General features: G+C 51.9%; 1 protein-coding gene across 6 annotated transcripts in view; it reads left to right on the forward strand.

The window, feature by feature from the left end:
* The window catches only part of RFX2 (regulatory factor X2), an 89,192-nt gene that overhangs the window by 56,113 nt on the left and 10,710 nt on the right, over positions 1-22,369 (forward strand). For 4 of the 6 annotated variants that reach the window (XM_004771558.3, XM_013045371.2, XM_013045373.2 and 1 more), the window contains 4 exons: positions 155-416; positions 11,980-12,054; positions 18,067-18,248; positions 20,394-20,513. In XM_004771558.3, coding sequence (XP_004771615.1) covers positions 155-416; positions 11,980-12,054; positions 18,067-18,248; positions 20,394-20,513 — 639 coding nt within the window. The remainder of the gene's footprint in view (positions 1-154; positions 417-11,979; positions 12,055-18,066; positions 18,249-20,393; positions 20,514-22,369) is intronic. The other 2 variants (XM_013045370.2, XM_013045372.2) reach the window with 1 other exon arrangement.

Raw genomic sequence — 22,369 nt, forward strand, 5'->3', positions numbered from 1 at the left:
CAGAAATGATCACTTTGAACTTCGTTTGCACCGCCCTGACCATTTCATGTCTGATTGACCCCACGTGCTCGGTCTCGAGGGGCTCCAGCTATGATGGGAAGTCTTGCCAGAGCCCCGTGGAGACTCAGAGGACGCCCTTCTCTCTCCCCGACAGACGGACGGCCTATGCCTACAACCCCGAGCCTCAGATGTACGCTCCCAGCAGCGCAGCTTCTTACTTCGAGGCCCCGGGCGGCGCCCAGGTGACCGTGGCAGGCTCCTCCCCGCCAGCGGTCCCCTCCCACAGCATGGTGGGCATCACCATGGATGTCGGGGGGAGCCCTATTGTCTCCAGCGCGGGAGCTTATCTCATCCACGGGGGGATGGACAGCACCAGACACTCCCTCGCCCACACCTCCCGGTCATCGCCAGCTACGGTATGTACGAGGCTCGCGGGGGCAGCAGGGTAGCCCCTGAGTAGGCCCCCTCCGCGGCAGGGATGGTGCGTGGAAGGCAGCCCGGGGTGCTGGAGCCAGAGCCCTGGCGCCTGCAAGGGCGTGTGATCCGAGTCAAGTCTCCACCCCTGGGAACCAGGTACTCTGTGGCAATCAGAGAGGGCCAAAGGCCCCCCCAACGCTGGGCACTGTGGAAATGACGTCTGAGCCCGGCCTCACCGTGCCAGGGGGGACTGCCATCGCTGGCGGCGCTCTCCCGGAGGCCCAGGGCCCATCCATCCGTGTGACCGCTGGAGCAGACTAGGCTCAGGGCTATCCCCCTTGGGAACTGCACCCACTCATTGCCGCCACACTCCTGCCCCAGGCAGTTTCTGACCTGCCTTAAAAGTCTGTCTGCTCTTAGAGTCTGTTTTCCATGCTTACTTTTATCTTATTCAGAAAATTAACGCCGAGTAAACGAGACCCATTTTGGCGTGCAGCCCTGAGGTTTGACACAACAGCCTGGTCCCACCACCCATACCCCTGGCGATGCTGATCCACTGTCTGTCTCTCTTGCTCTGTCTTTCCGGGAGTGTTGCATACATAGAACATACAGTCGGTGACCTTCAGAGGCTGCCTCTCTCACTGGGTCTCTTTAGAGACTCCGTCACGTCGTCTCGTGAATCAGTGCTCACTTCTTCGCCGCTGGGTAGGGTTCCGTTGCCCCGCAGCTCGTCCATCCAGTCACCACTCAAGGGCCATTTGGGCAGTTCCCAGTTTGGGGTGATTGTGAAGAAAGCCTCACTATGCGCTCACGTACAGGTGTTGGTACGGACATATGTTTTCCTTTCTTTTGGATCGATACCTACAAGTGGGATTGCTGGTTCACATGGTAAGTGTACATTGAACGTTACTGGAAACCGCCAACAGTTTTCCCAAGTGGTTGTACCATTTTGCGTGTCCCCCCGGCCCAGTGATGTATCATCACCAGCACTTGGTGTTGTCAACCATTCTTCACTTTCCACGTTCTGATGGGTGCGTCGCGGTGTCTCACTGTGGTTGATCGGCATTTTCTTGATTGCTGACTGTGGTAAGCAGCTTCACCTGCTTGTTTGCCTTTCATTATATACCCTTTGGTGACCTCTCAGTTCAAGTCATTTGCCTGGTTTTTAACTGGATTGTTTGTTTGCTTACTGTTGAGTTTTGAGAGCTCTTTATGTATCCTGGGTACAAGTCCCCCATCAGATAAGTGATTGGCAGATATGTTTTTGTGTGCTTTAGAGTGTCCTTTCATCCAAAATTGTGTCAAGTGTTTCCTCTCACTTCACTGTTGTGTTGGCTATTTACATAATTTTAGAATTTTCTACAGAAATTTTAGGTCGTCCTATCTAAATCTACAAAAAAATTCATTGTGAGATTTTGGTTAAGCAGCATGAGACCTGTAGATCACTTTGGGGAGAACTGACATCTTTCCCATGTCGGATCTTCCCATCCATGAACATAATATATTTTTTTCCATTTACTTGGATCTTCTTTGATTTCTATCATCAGCATTTTGTAATTTTTTGCATGCAAATTCCGTACATATTCTGTTAGATTTATTCCTTAATATTTTATGTTTCTGGAGCTATCGTATGTGGTGTTGATTTTTAACTTAGTTTCCAGCTGTTGATTTTTGGCTGTTGGCCTTCCATCCTGCAGCCTTGCTGAACTTACTTGTAAAAGCTACAAGACTTTTTTGTTGTCTGCAAATAGGAACAATTTTGTTTCTCCCTTTCCAATCAGGTTGACTCTCATTCCTCTTTCTCATCGTTTTGCACTAGCAGGACTTTCAGTATAGTGCTGGACAGGAGTGGCAAGAGTGGACATCTGTGCTTCATTCCCAGTCTTAGGGGCAGGTCTTCAGTCTTTCTCCGCTAGGTGTGACGTTGGCTCAGGTTTCCATGAATGCCCTTTTTCAGGTTGAGGAGATTCCCCTCTATCCCTCATTTTCTGCAAGTCTTTATCATAAATGAATATTAATTTTTGTCAAATGCTTTTTCTTCATTTATATGATCATGAGTTTTATCTTCTGTGCATTGTTACTGTGATGGATTACATTGATTGGTTGTCAACTTAGAAGATAACTTCATCTTTTGGAGTGGGGCTAACAATCTCCTGAAATAGAAGATGATGCTCCTGTCGCCTCCCTGTCCTTTTGGTCTTCATGTGCTTTGGGGTCACCTGACATCAGAGAGCCCTCCTCCAACCCCGGTGTCTCTGTCCTCTATGTCCAGAGTGCTCCCCAGGACCCGGTTCTGTGGGCAGGGTGGAGAGAAGTCACTTGCTCTCCAGAGGCCTTAACGTGTGGGGCGGGCCCTGGTACACCAGCTTGCCCCGCGCCTCACTCAGTCGCTGTAGCCCACCAGGGCCTTGGCAGCCACAGGCAACCACACATGGCCTCCCTTGGAGGACTGGCTGAATAGACATGAGTTTCGAGCTGGTATGAGAAAGCATTCCTCACAGACCACGTTAACTATCACAGACACAAGAGGTTCAATGTCAATGAGTCAAATCAGTGCGTAATACCAGAATATCCTAAGATCATGGGTCACAGATTTCCTGAGAAACTATAGCACTCTCCATGGTCCACCCTGTCCTGTTGCAAAGAAGTGTGCAGCCCAGAGCCCGTGCAACCCAGCTACCATGGTTTCTCATCTGAGTTGCTTCAGAAGATCCATGTTTTTAAATCCTTCGGGAATCCGTGAATGGACTGTGTTTGACACCCCTCTCCATGCGAGCCCCGGGAGCGATCATCTTAGAAGGCAGTCCGATTCCTGACCCTGCCCACGCTGTGCTCTCTTGACTTGCTTCGGCATGGGAACATCTCACACGAGTGCTGCAGAGATCTGAGGGGCTTTCCAGGAGCTGAGAACAAGAACAGCCTTGAGATTGCAACAGAATTGCAATACGTCTCCTTGGCATCCCACACTTGAGGCCTGCCAGCTTTATCCATCAAGAGTTTGGGACCTTAAATCATTTCTGGAAACAGCGTGAATACCAGAGGGAATCACCCGTCTAGCCTCAATGAAAGATAGCAGACTCGGGGGGGTGCAGATTTTCTTGAGTCTTTATTTCATCAGTGTTACATAAATCTTAAAACCGAACGGCCCATACGAGGACTGCTGGATAAAACCGTCTGCTGTGGCACTTAGATGAACCACACGGAGCCTGGGTCTAAACCCAGAGGCTTGCTCTCGCTGTTTCTGCCCAGGAGTTGCCTTTTGGGTCATGTCGAGGGGACGCTGGAGGCTCTTGGGCTGCACGAGGTAGAGACCCTGCCATCCTGGGCTGCAGGAGGTCAGGCCATGCAAACACGGGCCACACAGCACGGACCGATGAAGACAACATTCTAACCAATTCTTACAATAAAAGGATATGCTGACCCAGGTCACGTTCCCCATCTGCGTGGCGTCTTTGTAAACTCTTCATTTCCAGGAAATCAGAGTCCTAGGTCACCAGTAGCGGCGGCCCTACATATTCAGATCACATAGAGATCAGGACGGTGTTCATCCTGGCGACTCCGCTCGGGATTGCCACGCACCAGGTCCATCAGCACATGCCGTGCCGAAGCCAGAAGGGTGAAGATTGAGGTCACCTCGGAGAACAGCGGCGGGCGGGTCCTGAGCTTTCTCAGTCTACGTTCTGCTACCTAAAGAGCTTGCGTCCGCTTCGTGGCACCTGAGGTGACTTTCAGATGTGCCCAGGACCGCACCATCAATTTCTTCCTCCCCCAGATGAAGGGCAACCCGCACGTGCGGACTCTGAGAAGCCGGGGTGTCAGCAGCCCGGCCCCCCAGGACACTTGGAGTCTTCAAAAATCCTGAGATCTGGTTCCCGATATTAAAAGACACACTGTTTAGGACCCTGAACTGACAGATTCGAGTTCTACGACATCCAGCCCGGAGATGCGCCACTTGAAATCACAGGAATTTCTTTCCTGGCATCATCAAAAACTCAGCTCCTCCTTTCCAACACGCAAGGAGCATCTCGCCCCTGACCACCCGCACGTGGGTTCAGAAAAGTCAAATCTCGTAATCTCTCTCCAGCTCACCAGCATGGAGTCCAGGCTGGGGAGACTGTGAAGGGACCATTGCGGCTCCCTGGGTGCGGCCTGGCTGCCCACACGTGCCTCTCCAATCTCACGGCCACTCCATGTGGCCCGTGGGCAGGCGTGCCACCACACCGCTCAGAGTTCACGGTGGATTATCAGTCGCCAAACGTGTCTTCTCTGCAGCCTGCATTTCCATTGAAGACGCGAATATCACCCATGTATCACCCATGCAAGCAAACGCACGCCATTTGAGAAAGGCAGTTTGCCCAGAGCACATCTGCTTTGCTCTGGGACTCAAGTATTTCTCATTACTTTTTTCTTTAATTTAATAGACTCCTTTTTTTTTTTTTTTATTTTAAGCGCCACTTTAGGTTCAGAGAAAAACCAAGTGGGAAGTCAGAGAATCCCCGTAGCCCCCGCCCACCCCCTACTCCCACGGTCGCCCTCATTAGCCTTTCACGGGAGGTCGGTACCTTTGTCCCCATCCGTCTCGACCCACGGTCACTATTAACTAAAGCTCGCGGTTCCCATTAGGGTTTGTGTTCGGTGCTACACATGCTGTGGGTTTTGACACATAGTCAATGCGATCATCACTTCGGAAGCTGGTTTTGCATGTTTCTTCGTGGAGGTAGGAGCAGTATCTGGGTTTCCTCAGGAGGGCTGCTTTGAAAGAGAGATCTGAGGTTTCCATCTCTCTTCTGCCTCCGGTGACAAAGTTGAAGAAGAAGAATGTCATCCTGGAAAGAAAGTGAGAAAGCACGCTGTGGCGCTTATTCGGAAACGCCGCACATAATTTAATTCTGGTATTTTCTCTCATGGCTGTGGATGCGGAAGGACCGCAGTGTGTGGGGCTCTGGATGGGATCCCGGACCCGAAAAAGGATGTCAACACAATGGTCATCACATTCTAATGAGGTCTTTCATTGACTCATTGCGATGAATGGGGGTTGGTTTCTGGGCCTTGATCCTTGTGCTGAGATCATGCGAGATGCAGATGGAGAGCTGGCCGAAGAGTACACAATTCTTCGTGCTACTTTTGCTACGTTTTTGGAAGTCTGGAGTTATTTCCAAATGAAAAGTTTAAAAATTCTTTAATTCAGTAGACCTTTATTGCTTAAAGTTCTAAGAATTGCGAGAACTAAACAGGTCAGCTGCTGAAAATGATTACCAATTGTCCGCATAGTCCGCAGCGCGCTCACAGTATTGTGCGGCTGTCCCCTCTATAACCACGTCATTTCTTAAAAGTCAGTTTAACAATGAGGTCTAATATGTCCGTAACATATAATTCTTGGTAGAACTATGGGGCAGCGGGGAGCAGCAGACTACAGCTGCACAGCCCAATCCAGCCGGCTGCCTGACTTTGGAAATCAAGTTTTATTGGCACATGGCCACGCCCATTCCTTCACTTGTTGTCTGTGGCTGCTTCCCAGTCCCACCGACAGAGTGGAGTAGTTGTGGACGGAGACTGTCTGGCTCACAGAACCCAAAATATTTACTTTCTGGCCCTTTACAAAAAAAGTTGGCCAACGCTTGATCTCTAAGAACTGGCTCAGAAAGAGAATCACAGAAGGTTCCGTGATAGCAGAACCGAATATGTAGCACAATGCTGCTGTTGCTCCAGCAGTGGTCACTGTGGCCCTTGGCAGAGGGGACCCCTATCCAGTGGCCCTTTTTTTTTTTTTTAAAGATTTTATTTATTTATTTGACAGAGAGAAATCACAAGTAGATGGAGAGGCAGGCAGAGAGAGAGAGAGAGGGAAGCAGGCTCTCTGCTCAGCAGAGAGCCCGATGCGGGACTCGATCCCAGGACTCTGAGATCATGACCTGAGCCGAAGGCAGCGGCTTAACCCACTGAGCCACCCAGGCGCCCCTCCAGTGGCCCTTCTTAATGAGATTATTATGTTATAAATGGAATGGCCACCTGGGCATACGCTCATGACCTCAGAGAAGTAACCTCCACTCTCCCTCAGGAGCCCCCAGGACAGTCCTTACAGCAGGTGGCATCTTGCTAGGGTTATACATGAAAGGAGGGGAATTTTCTAAATAGTTGGCTTATTTGAATATACTTGGGAGCTCTTAAAACGTGTCTGCTATTTGCTATTACGTTAGGGTTCTTGAGACACCGTATCTCTGATCGGGAGTCCTTAAGTGTTCTCTGCCCTCCTTCCGGACAAGCCCTTAACGCGTGACATGTGTCCTTCCCCTCTGCCCTTATTCTGTTCATAATTCATGTAGCAGAAACCAGTATTAAATGGCCAGTGAAAAGGAATATTGCTGCATTGCACTGAGTGAAAAATAAAAATGAAGGTCCTGAGAAGTTAAGAAGCGGAAGCATAAGCACAGGCTCAACACCAAGAGGGAGGGAAACTGCGCAAGTTCGGAAACCGGAAGTGATTTTCAAGAAAACTGCCCGGGGACCTGGTGATTCACAGACCTGTACCCCTGGGGATAAAAATCTATGTTTATTAAAAATAAAAAATTAAAAAATTAAAAAAAAAAAAAAGAAAACTGCCCGGGGGATGGGGGGGTGGGGCAGGGGCACCACTGCGTCCATCCCTGGCTCCTCCTCACTGTTCCATCCGCGGGCCTGTGCAGATAGCATTTTGATAAGTGTTTTTAGATGGCACAATGTTGAACTCCAGTCAAATATAAAATTAGTTTTTTATTTTTTTATTTTTTAAAAATTTTTTATTTCTCTTCAATGTAACAGTATTCATTGTTTTTTGCACCACACCCAGTGCTCCATGCAATCCGTGCCCTCTCCAATACCCACCACCTGGGTCCCCCAACCTCCCAACCCCCGCCCCTTCAAAACCCTCAGATAGCCTCTCCAGCCACTGAGAGGATTGAGCCAGGCGGTGCGAGTCACTCCAGCAGGTGTGTAAGGTGTGTAAGGAAGACCCGACTTCAAGATGTGCAAGATGCTCCTTGTTCTTGGAAGCAGGACCGTAAGGAAGACCCGACTTCAAGATGTGCAAGATGCTCCTTGTTCTTGGAAGCAGGACCCGCCTCCGGCGCGGGGCTGGGCGGTGGCGCCACAGCGCCCTCTGCTGGACAGACGCGCACTGCGCCGTGCTGACTCCGGAACGTTTACCTCCCGACCGGTCTTGGGCACGGTGCTGGGTGGTTTCCTGACCTTCACCACCTACTGATGTTTACATGATTTAATTTTAAACACAGTGAGGGGCGTCTGGGTGACTCAGTGGGTTAAGCCTCTGACTTAGGCTCAGGTCATGATCTCAGGGTCCTGGGATCGAGCCCCACATCGGCTCTCTGCTCAGCGGGGAGCCTGCTTCCTTCTCCACCCTCTCTCTCTGCGGGCCTCTCTGCCTACCCGTGATCTCTCTCTGTCAAATAAATAATTTTTTAAATCTTAAAAAAAATAAAAAATAAGACACAGTGAACACCTTGGGAATTTCCACTGTGCATTAAATTAATTTCCTGCACCGGGGGACTTGATCAGACCCTACTTAATAGCTATGGGTTCTTCAGAATGATCTTAGGCAGCAAGCCTTAATTTGTGATCTTTTCAATAGTGTTTTTAGCAGTCAGTCCTAAATATGTCCGGCACTCCTCTGGGTGTCCCCAGGACCCTCCCAGGGGCCCTAAGGGGTCAAAACTGTTTTCATAATAATGCTGAGCCATCAGTCACCATTCTCCCTCCGCTGGTATTTGTACTGATTGTGCAAAACCAACATCAGTGAGCCCCCCGGGGCACAAATGCAGGTACAGAGCAAGGCAGAGGCATTGACGTCTCCCAGAAGTCACTGTGGTCTTCACCACCCTACACTCACAGTGAAAAGATGGCGTCCTGCGATTTCCAGTTAAGGGGAACCCACGGTCCTTGGTGGGGCTACTAATTGCTGTGAATTGTATTAAATCTCAGTCCTAGAGTTGACATCTTTCCAATAGTCTGTGTGACAAAGGCACTTCCGCTGCCAAAGGATGTTGACTGCCCCAAGGAAAAGCCGCCGGACAAGTGACTATGAGCCAGACCAGCCATTTTTGTCAAGAAACACTCCTTGAAGGAACAACGGACAAATGACAATTATTCAGACTTGGGGAACTGGCAAGCATTTTCTCAAAAATGATCGGCGCAAGATGGATGATTTATCCAGGAAAACAGCCAACTGATGTGGTTGCCAATACATTTTCAACCAAAGAAGAATTACAGTTTTGAGCTTAGCAGTGATATTAACCAGTGTGATTTTTCAATACCGTGTCAAGAAGCATGTCCACATTTGGAACATCTGCCAAGTCAGTGGACCAGTATTTTCCAAGTGACAAAGCCACGCATGTAGGGTACAGATCCATTCAAATGGCCAGGGAGAACAGTGTTTTTTTTAATTAGTTGTGTATTTTTTATCAAGGTCAAATTCACGTAACCTAAAACTCGTCATTTTAACCAGTTAAAAGTATATGATTCAACAGCACTTAGTAAATTCTCAATGTTGTACAATCTTTACCTTCTTTAGTTCTAGAACATTCTCATCAGCCTGTAAACTGGTAACCCTGATGGGTTAGCAGTCACCCCTCCCCCCCATTCCCTCCTCCCTCTACCTCTGGTAACTACTCTGCTTCCTGTCTATGGATTTTCCTGTTTGGGACATTTTGTCTAAACGGCATCATGCACTGTGTGGTCTTTCGTGCCTGGTTTCTTTCACTGAGCATCATGTTTTCTAGGCTTACGCACATCGCAACACATACCACTACTTCCTTTTTGTGGATGCATGGTGTTCCATTGTGTAGATAGACCATGTTGTGTTTATCCAGTCATCTGACCAACCTTAGTATTTTTCCAGGTTTTTTCTATGGTGAATCACGCTGCTGTGAACATTCGTGTACACATTTTTCTGAACACACACAGGAGCAGAATTGCTTGGATGTAATAGTTTAACTGAGTTTATGTGTCACATTTCGAGGAACTGTCGGACTATTTTCCACAGTGGCTGTGCCATTTTACATCCCACCAGCCATGTGTAAGAGTTCGAGTGTCTCTGTATCCACACCGACACTGTTTTTTTCTTTCTTTTTTAATAGCCACACTAGTGTGTGTGAAGTGGTATCTCCCTGTGCTTTTCATTTGTATTTCCCTAATGACCAAGGATGCCGAACATCTTTTCATGTGCTGCTTGCAGACATGTCTGTTCAAGTTCTTTGCCCATTTTTTTTAAGTGGGTCTTGGTCATTTGGTTGTTGAGTTGTGAGAGGTTGCTGTATATTCTGGATACAAGATCCTTCTCAGGTATACAGTTTGGAAATAAGTTCTCCCATGCTGTGGCTTGTCTTTTCACTTTCTTGACAGTGTCCTTTGCTGTACAGAAGTTTTTAGTTCTGATGAAGTCCCATTTTTTTTTTATCTTTTGTTGTTTGTGCTTTTGGTGTCATATAAAAAATCCATTGCCAAATCCAAGGTCATGAAGATAAACGTATTGTACATGACTGCCTTATGTCTTCTTCTAATTGTTTTATGGTTGCTGCTCTTATATTGAATTCATTGATTCATTTTGAGTTGATTTTTGCATATATTGTGAGGTAAACAACTCCATTTGTTTGCGTGTGGAAACCCCTCTATCCTGGCACCGTTCGTTAGAAAGTTTACTCTTTCTCTGTTCAGTGGTCTTGACACCCTTGTCAAAAATCAGTTGACCATAGACATACGGGATTATTCCTGGATGTTTAATCCCATTCCATTGACCTATGTACATCTATATGTCTGTCATTATCCCAGTACTGCCCTGTTTCATTTTCTGTAGCTTTATAGTAAGTTTTGATTGAAATCAGGAAATGTGAGCCTTCCAAATATGTTCTTTTTCAAGATTGTTTTGGCAATTCAGGTTCTCTTTAATGCTGTACAAAATTAGGATCAACTTATCCGTTTCTGAAAAAGCAGCTGGAAATTTAATAGAGAATTTGGATAAGCATTGTGTTGATCAGCTTGGAGAGTATCACCATCTAAATATTAAGTCTTCTGATCCATGAACATAGGATGTCTTCTCTTTATGTGGGTCTTCTTTAATTTCGATCAGCAATGTTACAGGTTTCAATGTACAAGTATTTTACTTCATTGGCTAAATTTATTCCTAGGTATTTTATTTTCTTTGATGCTGTTGCAAATGGGATTGTTTTATTTCATTTTCCTATCCTTCATTGTTGAGAAATGTAACTGATTGCTGTATGTTGATCTTGTATCCTATGACTCTGCCGGGTTTGTTTATGCATTCGTAGTTTTTTGTGGCTCCTTCTGGATTTTCTATGTCTAAGATCATGTTGTTTGCAAACAGAGATAGTTCTACTTCTTCTTTTCCAATATGGATGTCTTCTATTTCTCACCGTTGCCAGACTGCCCTGGCTAGAACTTCCAGTAGAGTGTTGAGCAAAAGTGGCGACTGGACACACACACGGCAGCGGTCGGAAGAGGTGATGGGCAGGGCAGGATCCCTCTCTTTCCTGCGCTCAGCCCCAGGAGCCCTGTCCAGCTGCTCTTTCCAAAATACATACATGTTCCACCTGCTTTTTGCACATGCATCACTGAATGAAGTCTGCCTTCCCAGCATGTTTGAGGACGGTCATGGTGTGCCTTTCATTGCAGTTCTCTGCCTGTCATGGTGGGCTCCAGCAGATTCCCCACTTTCACTTAACATGTACAAGGGAGCATCAGATTCAGCACACACACATGTGGCAGGGGCCGCACACAGCCAGGTGTTTCCTCCTGTCCAGCGGCCTGCTGGACCACCTCCGCTCCCTGCTTCCATGGGGCCCTCGGAACCCAGAACAGAAGCCCCTTCCCCCAGGAAGACCTGTTAGCTCCCCGTGACTGTCCCTGGGACTTGTTCTCATTCCTACGTAAGCTTCTCTGCCCAGCCATGCTTTGTAAACCTTCAGGAGCAGATCTCCAGGATGCGTCCATGGTCCCAGGGTTTGACACCTCTCGGTGGCAGGGCCAGGGTCTTTAACCTCGTTGGTATCTTCCTGGAGCACCCAAGAGGGAGACCCTGGGCTTTGGGCCAGGACAGGCCAGCCGGGAAGTCAGCATTGCCACCAGCTGTCCTCCGGTGGACAGCAGATTCTCCGCAGCAAATGGCGACGGGTCCGGGGGAGCAGCGGGGTGGTCGTTCTGCTGGCTTGGCTTCTACCTGGACTCCCACCTCTGCTCGGGGTTCACGCAGACGTGCTGAGCTGCAGCAGCCCGTGTTTGCAGACCGCTTCCTTGTGCTGTTGGCGCCCCCGCCCCGGCTCCTGCACTCAGCCGCATGTCAGGGCATGTCAGGAGTCGCGCCCTGCTCCCCACAGCTTCTCCCCCAACCCCGCACCTAACCACACCCCCGCACTCGCGTCAAGCCTTGTTTTTATCTTGTAGGTGCTTGAATCATTATTTGGATATTAATAAAAACCAATCTTGGCTGATGCTAACCATCTGATTTCCTTTTTTTTTTTTTCTGTTTTGTTCTGTTTCTGCACACATTTTCTTTAGCTTGAAATGGCGATTGAAAACCTCCAAAAAAGCGAAGGGATCACTTCACACAAAAGCGGTTTACTCAACAGCCATGTAAGTGTGTGTCCGCCTGGCGGCCTGCCCCGCCGCTCTCGTAACCTTCATAGGCATTTTAAAAAGCAAGCGAAGGCCATGAAATGACCCCTCTCCGGCGCTGAGAGGAAGGGAGAAAGCCCACCTAGGATGTTTCATCCAGCAAAAAAAAAAAAAAAATTTCAGCAGCATGAGGGAAAGGGTCCTGCCTCTGAGCAGGTGGCCCGTCACAGCCCGTGCCCTCCCGGCGCTCACGGAGGGAAGCATGAGAGCGGGCAGGCGACAGGCGTCATAAATAACGTGACACTAAGAACAGGCAGGAACCACAACAGAGAAGGTGGGACTCGGAGCGCCTTAATGGCTCTTAGCTGCGTTTCCAGTCCGTGATCAGCTCTTTGGGGAAAAAAATAATAACACTAGGAGGAAAGTGCAAAGCAACACACTTCTGCTGATTTTAACCGTATAGCATCTTTCTCCTTCACCCTCCCCCTGGGGAGATGCTGGTAGCTTCTGTGCCAGGAGGCAGCGAATGTCCCTGTCTTTGCGCAGCTTTGTGTGGAGGACGGGACTGTAAGAGTATTCCCTAACTAAGACCCTGCAAGACTTTGGGACTGCCCAACGCGCCAAGTGAGGCGTTGGCTCAAAGGGCCGTGATGTTGGGGCAGAAACCCAGCTAGGGAAGGTCCAGAAACTTCTAGGTTTCTGGATTGGCACAGGTGTGCTGGGCTGCTCCAGGTAGACGTGACGAGAGCGAGAACCCTGTACTCCTGGGCCTCAGAGTGACTCCCGGTCACTGGAAGGGAGAGCAGTCTCACACCTGTTGTTGCAAAGCAATAAATATATAAGGAAATAAAAGTGTCAGGCGCCTGCTGAGTGCCCTCCCTCCCCCCTCACCCCGGACTAGATGGCCCATGGCCTCCCTGTCGCCAGTTACTGCTGGCCAGTGTCAGCCCGTGGCCAGATCTGGGGAGGGAACAATTGCCAGTGTCTGCTTGCTCAGTCTTAAACTCGGGCCACCGTGCGGGCAAGTCTGCACAAGGGCCTGTTCAGGAGGGCCCTGAAGCAGACACACGTGGCCTTGATATGGCCCATGGGTCCCAGCACCCAGTCAGCCTGAGGAAGGCAGAACGGGGTGCAGACCCCAGGCAGGCAGGCTCCGCAGGAAGTGTAAAATGTCAGCGGGGAAACGCATGAGCCGCTTGTCTCTGGCTGCAGGGGCGCTTCTGGCTTCTAACACATTTCCTTTGGAAGGAGACTCCTCTGACTGCTTCCCTGCTGGTTCGGTTTCCAAGTAGGAAAGTCTGTTTCCCCCTGGCCATGTGTCGTGTGTCGTGGAGCCTCGAGCAGCAGGGCCTGGGCATGGCGGCTTAGAATCAGAGAAGAGAAATAAGATCTTTGTGAAAGCCACCTGGCGCTCGTCCCACTCCTGTGAGAGCCCGGAGGGGAGAGAGAGAATGGGTCCTGACCCCTAGGAGGGTCCCATGGCCCTGTGGCCACTGGCCACACTCACTTATGATGCTTGTCACCCTGGTTGCTCGTAGCCCACAGTCTGAGTGCGGGGCGATGCTGGCCGAGCCCCAGCTCCTTTGCCAGCCCCGCCCTCGGGCTGACAAGCCGGGCTGGGGGCCGCACCCCATGGACCCGTTTTCCTGGTGGCCTCCCAGACGACCCTTCTCAGAGAGCCGGGGCGGCGGTGGCCCACCCGCACGTGCACAGGGAAGGCGCGGGCAGTAGGCAAGCAGGGCTGAGAAAGTGCCCCCAGGGCACACCAAAGCGCACAGGGACGCCAGCCGTGGAGGTTTCCTGCTCGAGCTGGTTCCCGTGCTCTGTGGAGTTTGCTTATTTCCAAGGATGATGACGACGACACACTAGCCTGGGGGTGCCAGGGGCAGGGGTAGCGAGATGCCCCGAGCCTGGGAGACGAGACAGTGCCTTCCAGACCCAGCCAAGGTCGGGGTCTCCGGGAATTTCCCGGAGCTCAGGGCTGCCGGTGGAAGAAACCTTCCAGCCTGGGGTCGAAAGCCCCACAGGAGGAAGTGGGCCTCGAGCGGTCTCAAAGATGGGGATGGGCAGATTTGGAGGCCTGAAAGCCAGCGAGAGCTGTGTGCAGGGGAGGAGGCGACGCACTTGCCCTGGGCACGAAAACACCTTCCCCACCGCAGCTGGATGCCTGGCCTGGAGGCAGGGGGGACTTCAGTCAAGGTCCCCCACCTTGAGTAGGCGAGGGGCCTGGGCTCCTGCCAAGGCTGCCCCTCGGCCATCCGCCAGATCCCTTCTCAGAACAAACCGCCCCCCCCATGGACGGACCCCCCACCCCCGCACTGGCTCACAGTCACTGTCACACGGGGAAGGCGTGGTTTATATAATAAATTCCTGTTACTTCCAGACCCCGGGAGGAGGACCGGCTTGTAGATTAATTGGATTTAGATTCTATGACTTTTTTTTCTCATCGAGGAGCACAAATTGCCGAAGAGCACGTGGTCTTCAGTTGGTGGCAGACCGCGGGCCTGTGTGACGACAAAGCATGCCAGGCCGACCAGAGTTGGGGTTTGGCTTGAATCGGCAGCTTCCCAGGCTGGGTCCCTTGTCCAGAAATTGCTCCAAATTATCATGGCAAAGGCCTCCAGCAGTTGCCTTGCTCAGACTGCTGGTTTCTTTCCCGAAGCCCCTCACCGTCTTGCTGACCGCACCCCGGCTCCCAGTGGAACGGCTGTTTCCCAGGGGGCACCGCCGCCAGGCCTCTCCGACCTGTCAGCTCGAAGCTGTGGCTCAACACCGGCACGTCCAAAGCCGAGCCCCAACTGCCCCCCAACCCCGCGCCTCCCGCCATCCTCTGCTGCTCACCCTCGCTTCCCATCCTTCTCCCAGACGCCCACCTCCTGAGGCTCTTGACCTCACCTTCAGAACCATCCCAAATCAGACCACTTCTCCTTCCCCCACCAACTCTCCTGTGGAGTGCCATGGCCACCACGTAGTAATCCCTTGGCTGCTGCCCTCCCCCAGCTTCCAGGACCTTCTCACAGCAGTGGCCAGAGTGATTTTACTGAAACCAAAGTCAGATCATGGCACTTCTCTGTTCAGAAGCCTCCAGGCCCCCCATCACACTCCAAGTAGAAGCCAGCATCATCCAAACAGCCTCCAGGGCCCTGCCTCGATGGGCCCTGTTCCCTCCTTCCCCTCCCCTCCTCCTCCTCTCACAGGCCCTCTCACTGTTCCTCCAGGCCCAGTGCTGCCCCAGGGCCTTTGCACGGGCTGTACCCTCTGCCTAGAATGCTTCCCCATGGCTCCCTCCCTCAGCTCCGTCATGACGTGACATTGGTCACCTGAATCAGCTTCCTCTCTGTTGCAAAAGGGGAGAAAGTGTAACTGACTGTTCTGGGGGCTGCTAGAGGCATCAGCTCTCCCCAGAGTTACTTCTGCTTGGGAGATAACCACGCGTCATTGATGTCAGTGCCAGCATAATTACCCAAGTGAAGAGATCCATTTTTGATTTCAACAACATGGGGCTGGGGGATGGTGATAAGCCGAAGTGATCGTTCTTCCCCAACACTTCCTCCAGCCGGTCCTGTTGAGGGTCCCTTCCAGCGCACCACCCACGGAATCTGACCTCACCCTTCTCGCCTGAAAATCCATATTCCTCTCCCGCTCCCAGAGGATTCCCTAGGAAGCGGCGTTCTGTGCTCCCTGGGGGGCTGGGGAGGCAGAGAAAGACTCCAGCTTCTGCACCCTGACCGTGGTCTTCTCGCGTGCTGGGGGCCCCTCAGTGCTTCAGGACCCCTTCTCTTGGTCCGTTGCACTTCCCGGGCGTGCAAACATGGGCAGACCCGGTTCCATCTCTACCTGCGTGGGGCTCTTATTCTGGTGGGGGAGACAAGCAATAAATTTATCTCTGAAGGAAAACCCTGGGGATCAAAGGACCGCCTCAAATACCAGCCCGTCCTCAGCTGGATCCCGACCTGCCAAAGGGAGGGTGGCAGCGGGAAGCCCAGTGACCCCCGCGCCTTGTCGCTGGGGGACAGCTTCCTGGCACCGATGGGGCTGTGCTCACCCCTCCACACCCTCCAGATGCCCCCCTGTCCTACTGTCCCGCAGCCTCCCAGAGCCCAGTGAGCAGGGGTGCTCAAGGAGGGGAGGAAGGGGCACCCCGAGGGTCTGAGGGCAATGCCATGCTGATGTCACAGCGAAGTCTTCAGCTTCCAGCAGCGAGGGGAGAGCGGTCGGGGGCCAGGGAGGACCAAGGAGGCGGCTCCTGGGCCCGGGCGAGACTTTGGAGAGGAAGGGGGCAGCAGAAGGAGCACACTCCTGGGAACACCTTGTGGCTCCCGGTCCTAACTGCCCCACAGGGGCCCCCCACACCCGCCTCTTGCTCGCTGCGCTGGAGCAGGGAGGCCCGGGGCTGAACTGAAGGGACGCGAGGCCTTTGCCTGAAGATAGCCCGAGACGGCCAGGAGGTGCCAGGTGGGGCTTAGAGGAAACAAACTTGGCCCTGAGCTGACAACTGTAGACGCAGGTGTCCCTTACTCTGTTCTTGCCACCTCTGTGCCTATTTGTACCTTCCCGTAGTAAAACTATCTTTTAAAGGGGAGACTCCAGCCCAGCCCCCAGCGTGTGTGCTGGGTCTGGACAGGGTCAGTGGCCCGAGGTCGGCTAGGGCTGAGCTGTCCCTGGACTGACGCTCACTTTGGGTCTAGAAGGGCGTGGAACGTGTGCAACATGCCGGCCCCCCCGGGGTCGGCAGAGGACAGGGAGCCCCTCACAGCTCGTGGCTTAGGCAGCCCTCCCCACCCCTGACCAACCTTCCCGCACAGGATCCGACCTCAGGCCTAGGGCCTACGCACGTCGCTCCCACCCTTCAAATCCCCAGCACGGGTCGGGGCTTTGGTGTTCACACCTCAGACGTCCCCTGATCAGGGAACAGATACACACTGCTCTGGGGGGGTCCGGGCGGGTGGGCCTCCTCTGCGCCGCTGCCCGGTGTGGGGGCTTGACTGTGTGGACGGCTCCTGCCCTTCTGACCCGATGCTGAGCTCTGGGGGGGAGTGGGGGAGGGTAGGCATCGGCTTGGCTGCCTTCCAGCCTGGGCACAGAACCTGGCACGGAAGCCTCTTCAGTCCTGTGTCCCGTTTCTACTTACAGCCTCTCTCTGCGTCAGAGACATGAGGATAGGTCAGTCCACCTCTGTCCGCCACCCTGTCTTTTGTTGTTGTTTCAGAAGGAAAAAGAAAAAGTTTTCCGGAGAGAAAACACCACACATTCCAGAATGTATGGGTTCAGGCCACTCGGTCACCCCACCAGCCATGGGAACACAGAACTCTCAGCCGGCACACATGTCCTACCTCAGGGAGGAAGGGCAGCTGCTCGCATTGGGTCTGAGAGCTGCTGGGAAGAGGGGCAGGAGGAAGGGGTGTCTAGGAATTCTCAGCCTGTTCTAGTAGAATCCGGCTGCCGCAGAGTGCAGAACTCCTGTTTGGGGCCAAAGATAGTAGCACAAGCAGTAGGGCAAGAATTCAACCAGGACTTTCATATTCACTGACCAGCGATGAAATAGGTGGCCGAGCTCCAGCCATCTTAATCCTTAGATGAATGATTTGTCCCTCAATCACAAGATATTAGAAGGTGGACACACTCCAAAGGCCCACGTCGCCCCCTTCAGTGCCGAGGGCAGTGCTCATGGGTCCGCAGAGCTTTCTTCAATCCTCCTCTCTGTCTTGACATTCCTAGAAGTTTAAGAGACATGTTGTATCTAAATGATCAGGAAACACACCCAAGAGGTCTCACTCCCTTGCAGGTTTTTGTAAATTAAGTCAAGGAATCTGAAAATCAGGCTGAACATTGAAGGAATAAATACAGGAGCAGAGGGAAGCTATTAACTCATGTGCCCAGAATCTCTCCTATCCAGATCGGTGACAGTGGCTATGAATTTCCTCCTCATGTTAATGGAGAGAAAGTATGCGCTTCTCTTAATTGGTCCACATTAGCGTTTCAGCATTTGGGGGGATCCTGACGAATGGGAGCATATCTTTCTTCGTCTAGCTCCAGTGGCTGTTGGATAACTATGAAACCGCAGAAGGCGTGAGTCTCCCCAGAAGCTCTCTCTACAACCATTACCTTCGGCACTGCCAGGAGCACAAGCTGGACCCTGTGAATGCTGCCTCCTTCGGGAAGCTGATCCGCTCCGTGTTCATGGGCCTGCGGACGCGGCGGCTGGGCACCAGGTGGGTACATGGGGGTGCCCGGGAGCCCAAGCCCACCCGTTCTTCTGTGTCCTCTATGCAGATATGGAGCTTTTGGAGAAGGTGATCTTTCTCCTTCTGTCCACATGCCTCTGGTGGACTTGGGAGTTGTTCTGAATTGGCGGCAGCATGGGCCTGACTGGTCTAAGGTGGTTGGCTGTGGGCCATCTCTCTCCTGGTGACTTTGCTTCAGCACTCTCTCTTTGTTTAAAATTCTCCATGATAATAGGTTTTCTTAAAAAGCAGCCTCTGGATTATCACGTTGAGTTGGACTTACGATTTTTTGATGCTTTCTGCTCTGCCTAGACCAATCAACCACAGCCCACCCATGGCCTGCAGCAGCCACGGACTGTCACATGCCACAGACTTAATCCCAGGCAGGAAACAAACGCTCCTCCCATTAGAAAACAGCAGCCATACTCTATTCAAAGTGGGTGGGCTAAAGCACACAGAAGGCATTTCCTTCATGGCTGCTGTATGTGAGGTTACACGTGGGGGTGGGGGTCACTCACACACCCTCAGAAACTGGTGTGGGGCCAACAGAATGTTCCCTGCCACCCTCTGATCCTTTACAGAGGACATCCTTACAGAGCATCAATGGTTACAGGAGAGAAGGATGGGGAGCCCCTGGTCTCTGAGGCCATAACCACCACTGCCTTTGGGGCCTCTCCAGAAGGCTCATGCATGGCTCCCACTGTCAGAGTGTCCCAGATGCTGGCTTTTCTCCCCCCTGCTTTTCCTCCTCCTGGCACCAGCCAAGCTTCTACCTCATCCAGATAGGACCCATGCTCCACCCACTTGTCCCTATTGCCAGACACGTCTGTCCTTCAGGACTTCTCTCCTGAGGAGCCCTTCTGACCTACTTCTTAACCAAATTGTCTAAAGCCCTTTGATCATTCATTTCTCCCACAATAAGCTGATAGTGTTTCCCAAAGTTGGCCATTTTCCAGAACATGTTGTTAGACGACTGGTGGCAGGAGGTGATGATGATGATGATGATGGTGGTGGTGATGGTGATGATGGTGGTGACAGTGGTGATGGTGAAGATGGTGATGATGGGATAGTGAGGACAGTGACAATGGTGATGCTGGTGATGATGGTGATGGCAGTGGTGAAGATGGTGATGATGATGGTGATTGTGTCATTGGTGGTGATGATGGTAATGGTATAATGATGATGATAATGAAGGTGGTGATGGTAATAATGACAGTGAGGATGGTGATAGTGACAGTGACAATGATGATGATGGTGACGGTGTGGTGGTGAAGCCGGTGATGATGGTGGTGGTGATCATGGTGGTGATGAGGACAGTGATGATGGTGATGATGGCAATGGTGAAGATGGTAATAGTATAATGATGATGATGAAGGTGGTGGTGATGGTGATGGTGACAGTGATGACGGTGATGACGATAGTCATGATGGTGATGTTGGTGATGATGGTGAAGATGGTGATGGTGGTTGATGGTGATGGTGAAGATGATGGTGATGGTGATTGTGTCAACGGTGGTGATGATGGTAATGGTATGATGATGATGATGATGATGATGATCAAGGTGGTGATGGTGATAGTTACAATGATGACAATGGTGAAGATGGTGATGATGGGACGGTGATGACGGTGCTGTTGGTGATGACGGTGGTGGTAGTAACGGTGGTGATGATGGTGGTGATGATGGTAATGATGGGATAGTGAAAACAGTGGTGATGGTGGTGGGGACAATGGTGATAATGATGGTGATGGCAACGGTGAAGATGGGGATGATGATGGTGATTGTGTCAATGGTGGGTCATGATGGCAATGGTAAGATGATGATAATGACAGTGATGATGATGATGGTGGTGGTGGTGAGGCCATGCCTGATTATTACAAACTGGACCGCTTTTCCTACTGCAAGACTTCCCAGAGCCTTTATAGTACTAAGATCCAAGGGGCAGTCTCCAAGAGGGGGATGCCAAGTACAGAATTTCCTAACCTCTCTGATCATGGAACAGCCCGTGAACATTTCCCACATGGTCCAGGGAACACTGAACCTGAGCACCCAAAATGAAGGGCCAAGACAGAGCACTTGTCTTGTCATTCAGAACATCTGCAAAGACAGCTGACCCTGAGATGCTTGGTTTCTAGGGGCAACTCCAAGTATCATTACTATGGGATCCGCCTGAAGCCAGACTCGCCCTTGAACCGGCTGCAGGAGGACACCCAGTATATGGCCATGCGGCAGCAGCCCATGCATCAAAAGCCAAGGTGGGTGACCTGGGCCCAAAGGCAGCCTGAGAACCAGCTTTCCTGCCCAAGGCAAGGGTCAGGTCTGAGTTTCACTTGGGAGAACATACCGAGAAGTGTTTCTCAAACATTAGACATTCTTAGACAAACTTGACATTAGGGGTCAGTCTGGGAGCTCCGTTCCAGTGGGTTTGTACAAACATAGAATGACATGGCTCCGGGATTACAGATCACACCGAGTAGTTCCGCTGCCCTGAAAATGCTCTGTGTCCTGCCCATCCATCCTTCCCTCCTCCCCTCGACCTCCGGCAGCCACTGACTCTTCTGCTGCCCCCAGAGTTTTGCCTTTTCCAGAATACCATAGAGCTGGAATCCTAGATCTTCAATTTTCAACTATGGCAGGGGGCAGGGGGTGGGGAAGAGGTAACGCTGAAACTAACCCAAGAAGCCTGGAGAAGGAAGCTTATCTACTTAAGTTGCTGCTCCTTCCTGACATTTGGATCCAAGGGCTGGAAAGGCCTGGTCGTTTTCTGGAATGTTCTCTCCTCTATCCGTCGCACACTGACTCATCTTTTAAGGCAGGACTCAGCAAACCTTTCTGTAAAGGGCCAGAGGGCAAATATCTTAGGCTTTGCAGGCCAGACATTCTGTCCAGACTATTCAGCTCTGCTGTCATAGCATGAAGCCAGCACAGGTGATACAGAGACCAGTGGGCATGGCTGTGTGCCAATAAAACCTTATGCACAAAACAAGGAGCAGCACTGGCCCTCCACAGCTGTGGTCTGCAGGCCCCTGGTTCAGGGCCCCACTCAAACGCCACGTCCCTGGCCGTCCTGCAGCCACACCTCCTTCCCTGCTTCCCTCTGTCCCTGGCTCCTCTCCGGAGTCCAGACTGCTCCACGCGGCCCCTTCGTAATTTGGCCCATCCGTGTGCGGCTCAGACCCCACTTTAGCGGCTCTCAGGCCGTCCCAGTGACTCCAAACCTCATATCCAATCGTGGGAGTTGGAGGTCACAGAAGACAGTCTCCAGAACATTCTCCAGTAGCCAACACGAGAGTGGAACCCACAGGCCATCTTGAAGCTGCTGGTGCACAGACGTGGTCTCTGTAGCGGCTGCTTGGTGTTGGCATCCGGCCCCCCCAAACACTGCGACTCAGCGCACCAGCAGAGCGCTACCTCGGGAGCAGCGACACGTCTCACAGCGACGGGCTTGTGCCCTTTATGCTTGCAACCCCCGCCCGTGTCCGGCACTCCACACCTGTCTGAGAGACTTCTGTCCGTCCTCACGGGGAGCCTGGCCCCGCTTTCCACAAGGAAGGGCGCTCCCTGATGGAATCGGGGCCCCCTGCTCTCCCCACCACACCCCGTCTCCACCCTGCAGCCGTCAGCTGGGCTCAAGGCACCCCGGGCCCCGGGGAGCCCTTCCTTGTGAGTGTCGCCCGTTCTCCGCCAGGACAGCAGTTTTCTCTGCTTTTGCTCAGGGGAAAATAAAAATCCCAGAATTTCCTTTGAGACCATCAAATAGTAAGATACTTGTGAAGTTACTTACCTTCTGAGGGAGAAGTATTAGGGAAAAGAGGATGCACATGCCCCCCACACACAAGCAACCCCGAGTATCCGTCAGCGGCTGATTGGATAAGCAAATGTGTCCATCCATCCAGACAATGGAATGTCACTCAGTCTTAAAAAGGAAGGACCTCTGACACCTGCCACACACGGAGGGATCCCAAGGACACCGGGCTTAGCGAGAGGAGCCAGACCCAGAAGGACCCATCCCGCAGGACCCCACTCCCAGGAGGGCCCCGGAGGAGTCCTGTCCCCAGAGACAGGAGAGGCTGGGAGCTGGGGCTGGGGTCGGGTTGGGCGGGAGTCCATG

The sequence above is a fragment of the Mustela putorius genome, unplaced genomic scaffold (genome assembly GCF_011764305.1).
Source record: "Mustela putorius furo isolate JIRA1106 unplaced genomic scaffold, ASM1176430v1.1 tig00000095_pilon_pilon_pilon, whole genome shotgun sequence".
NCBI classification, from domain to species: domain Eukaryota; kingdom Metazoa; phylum Chordata; class Mammalia; order Carnivora; family Mustelidae; genus Mustela; species Mustela putorius.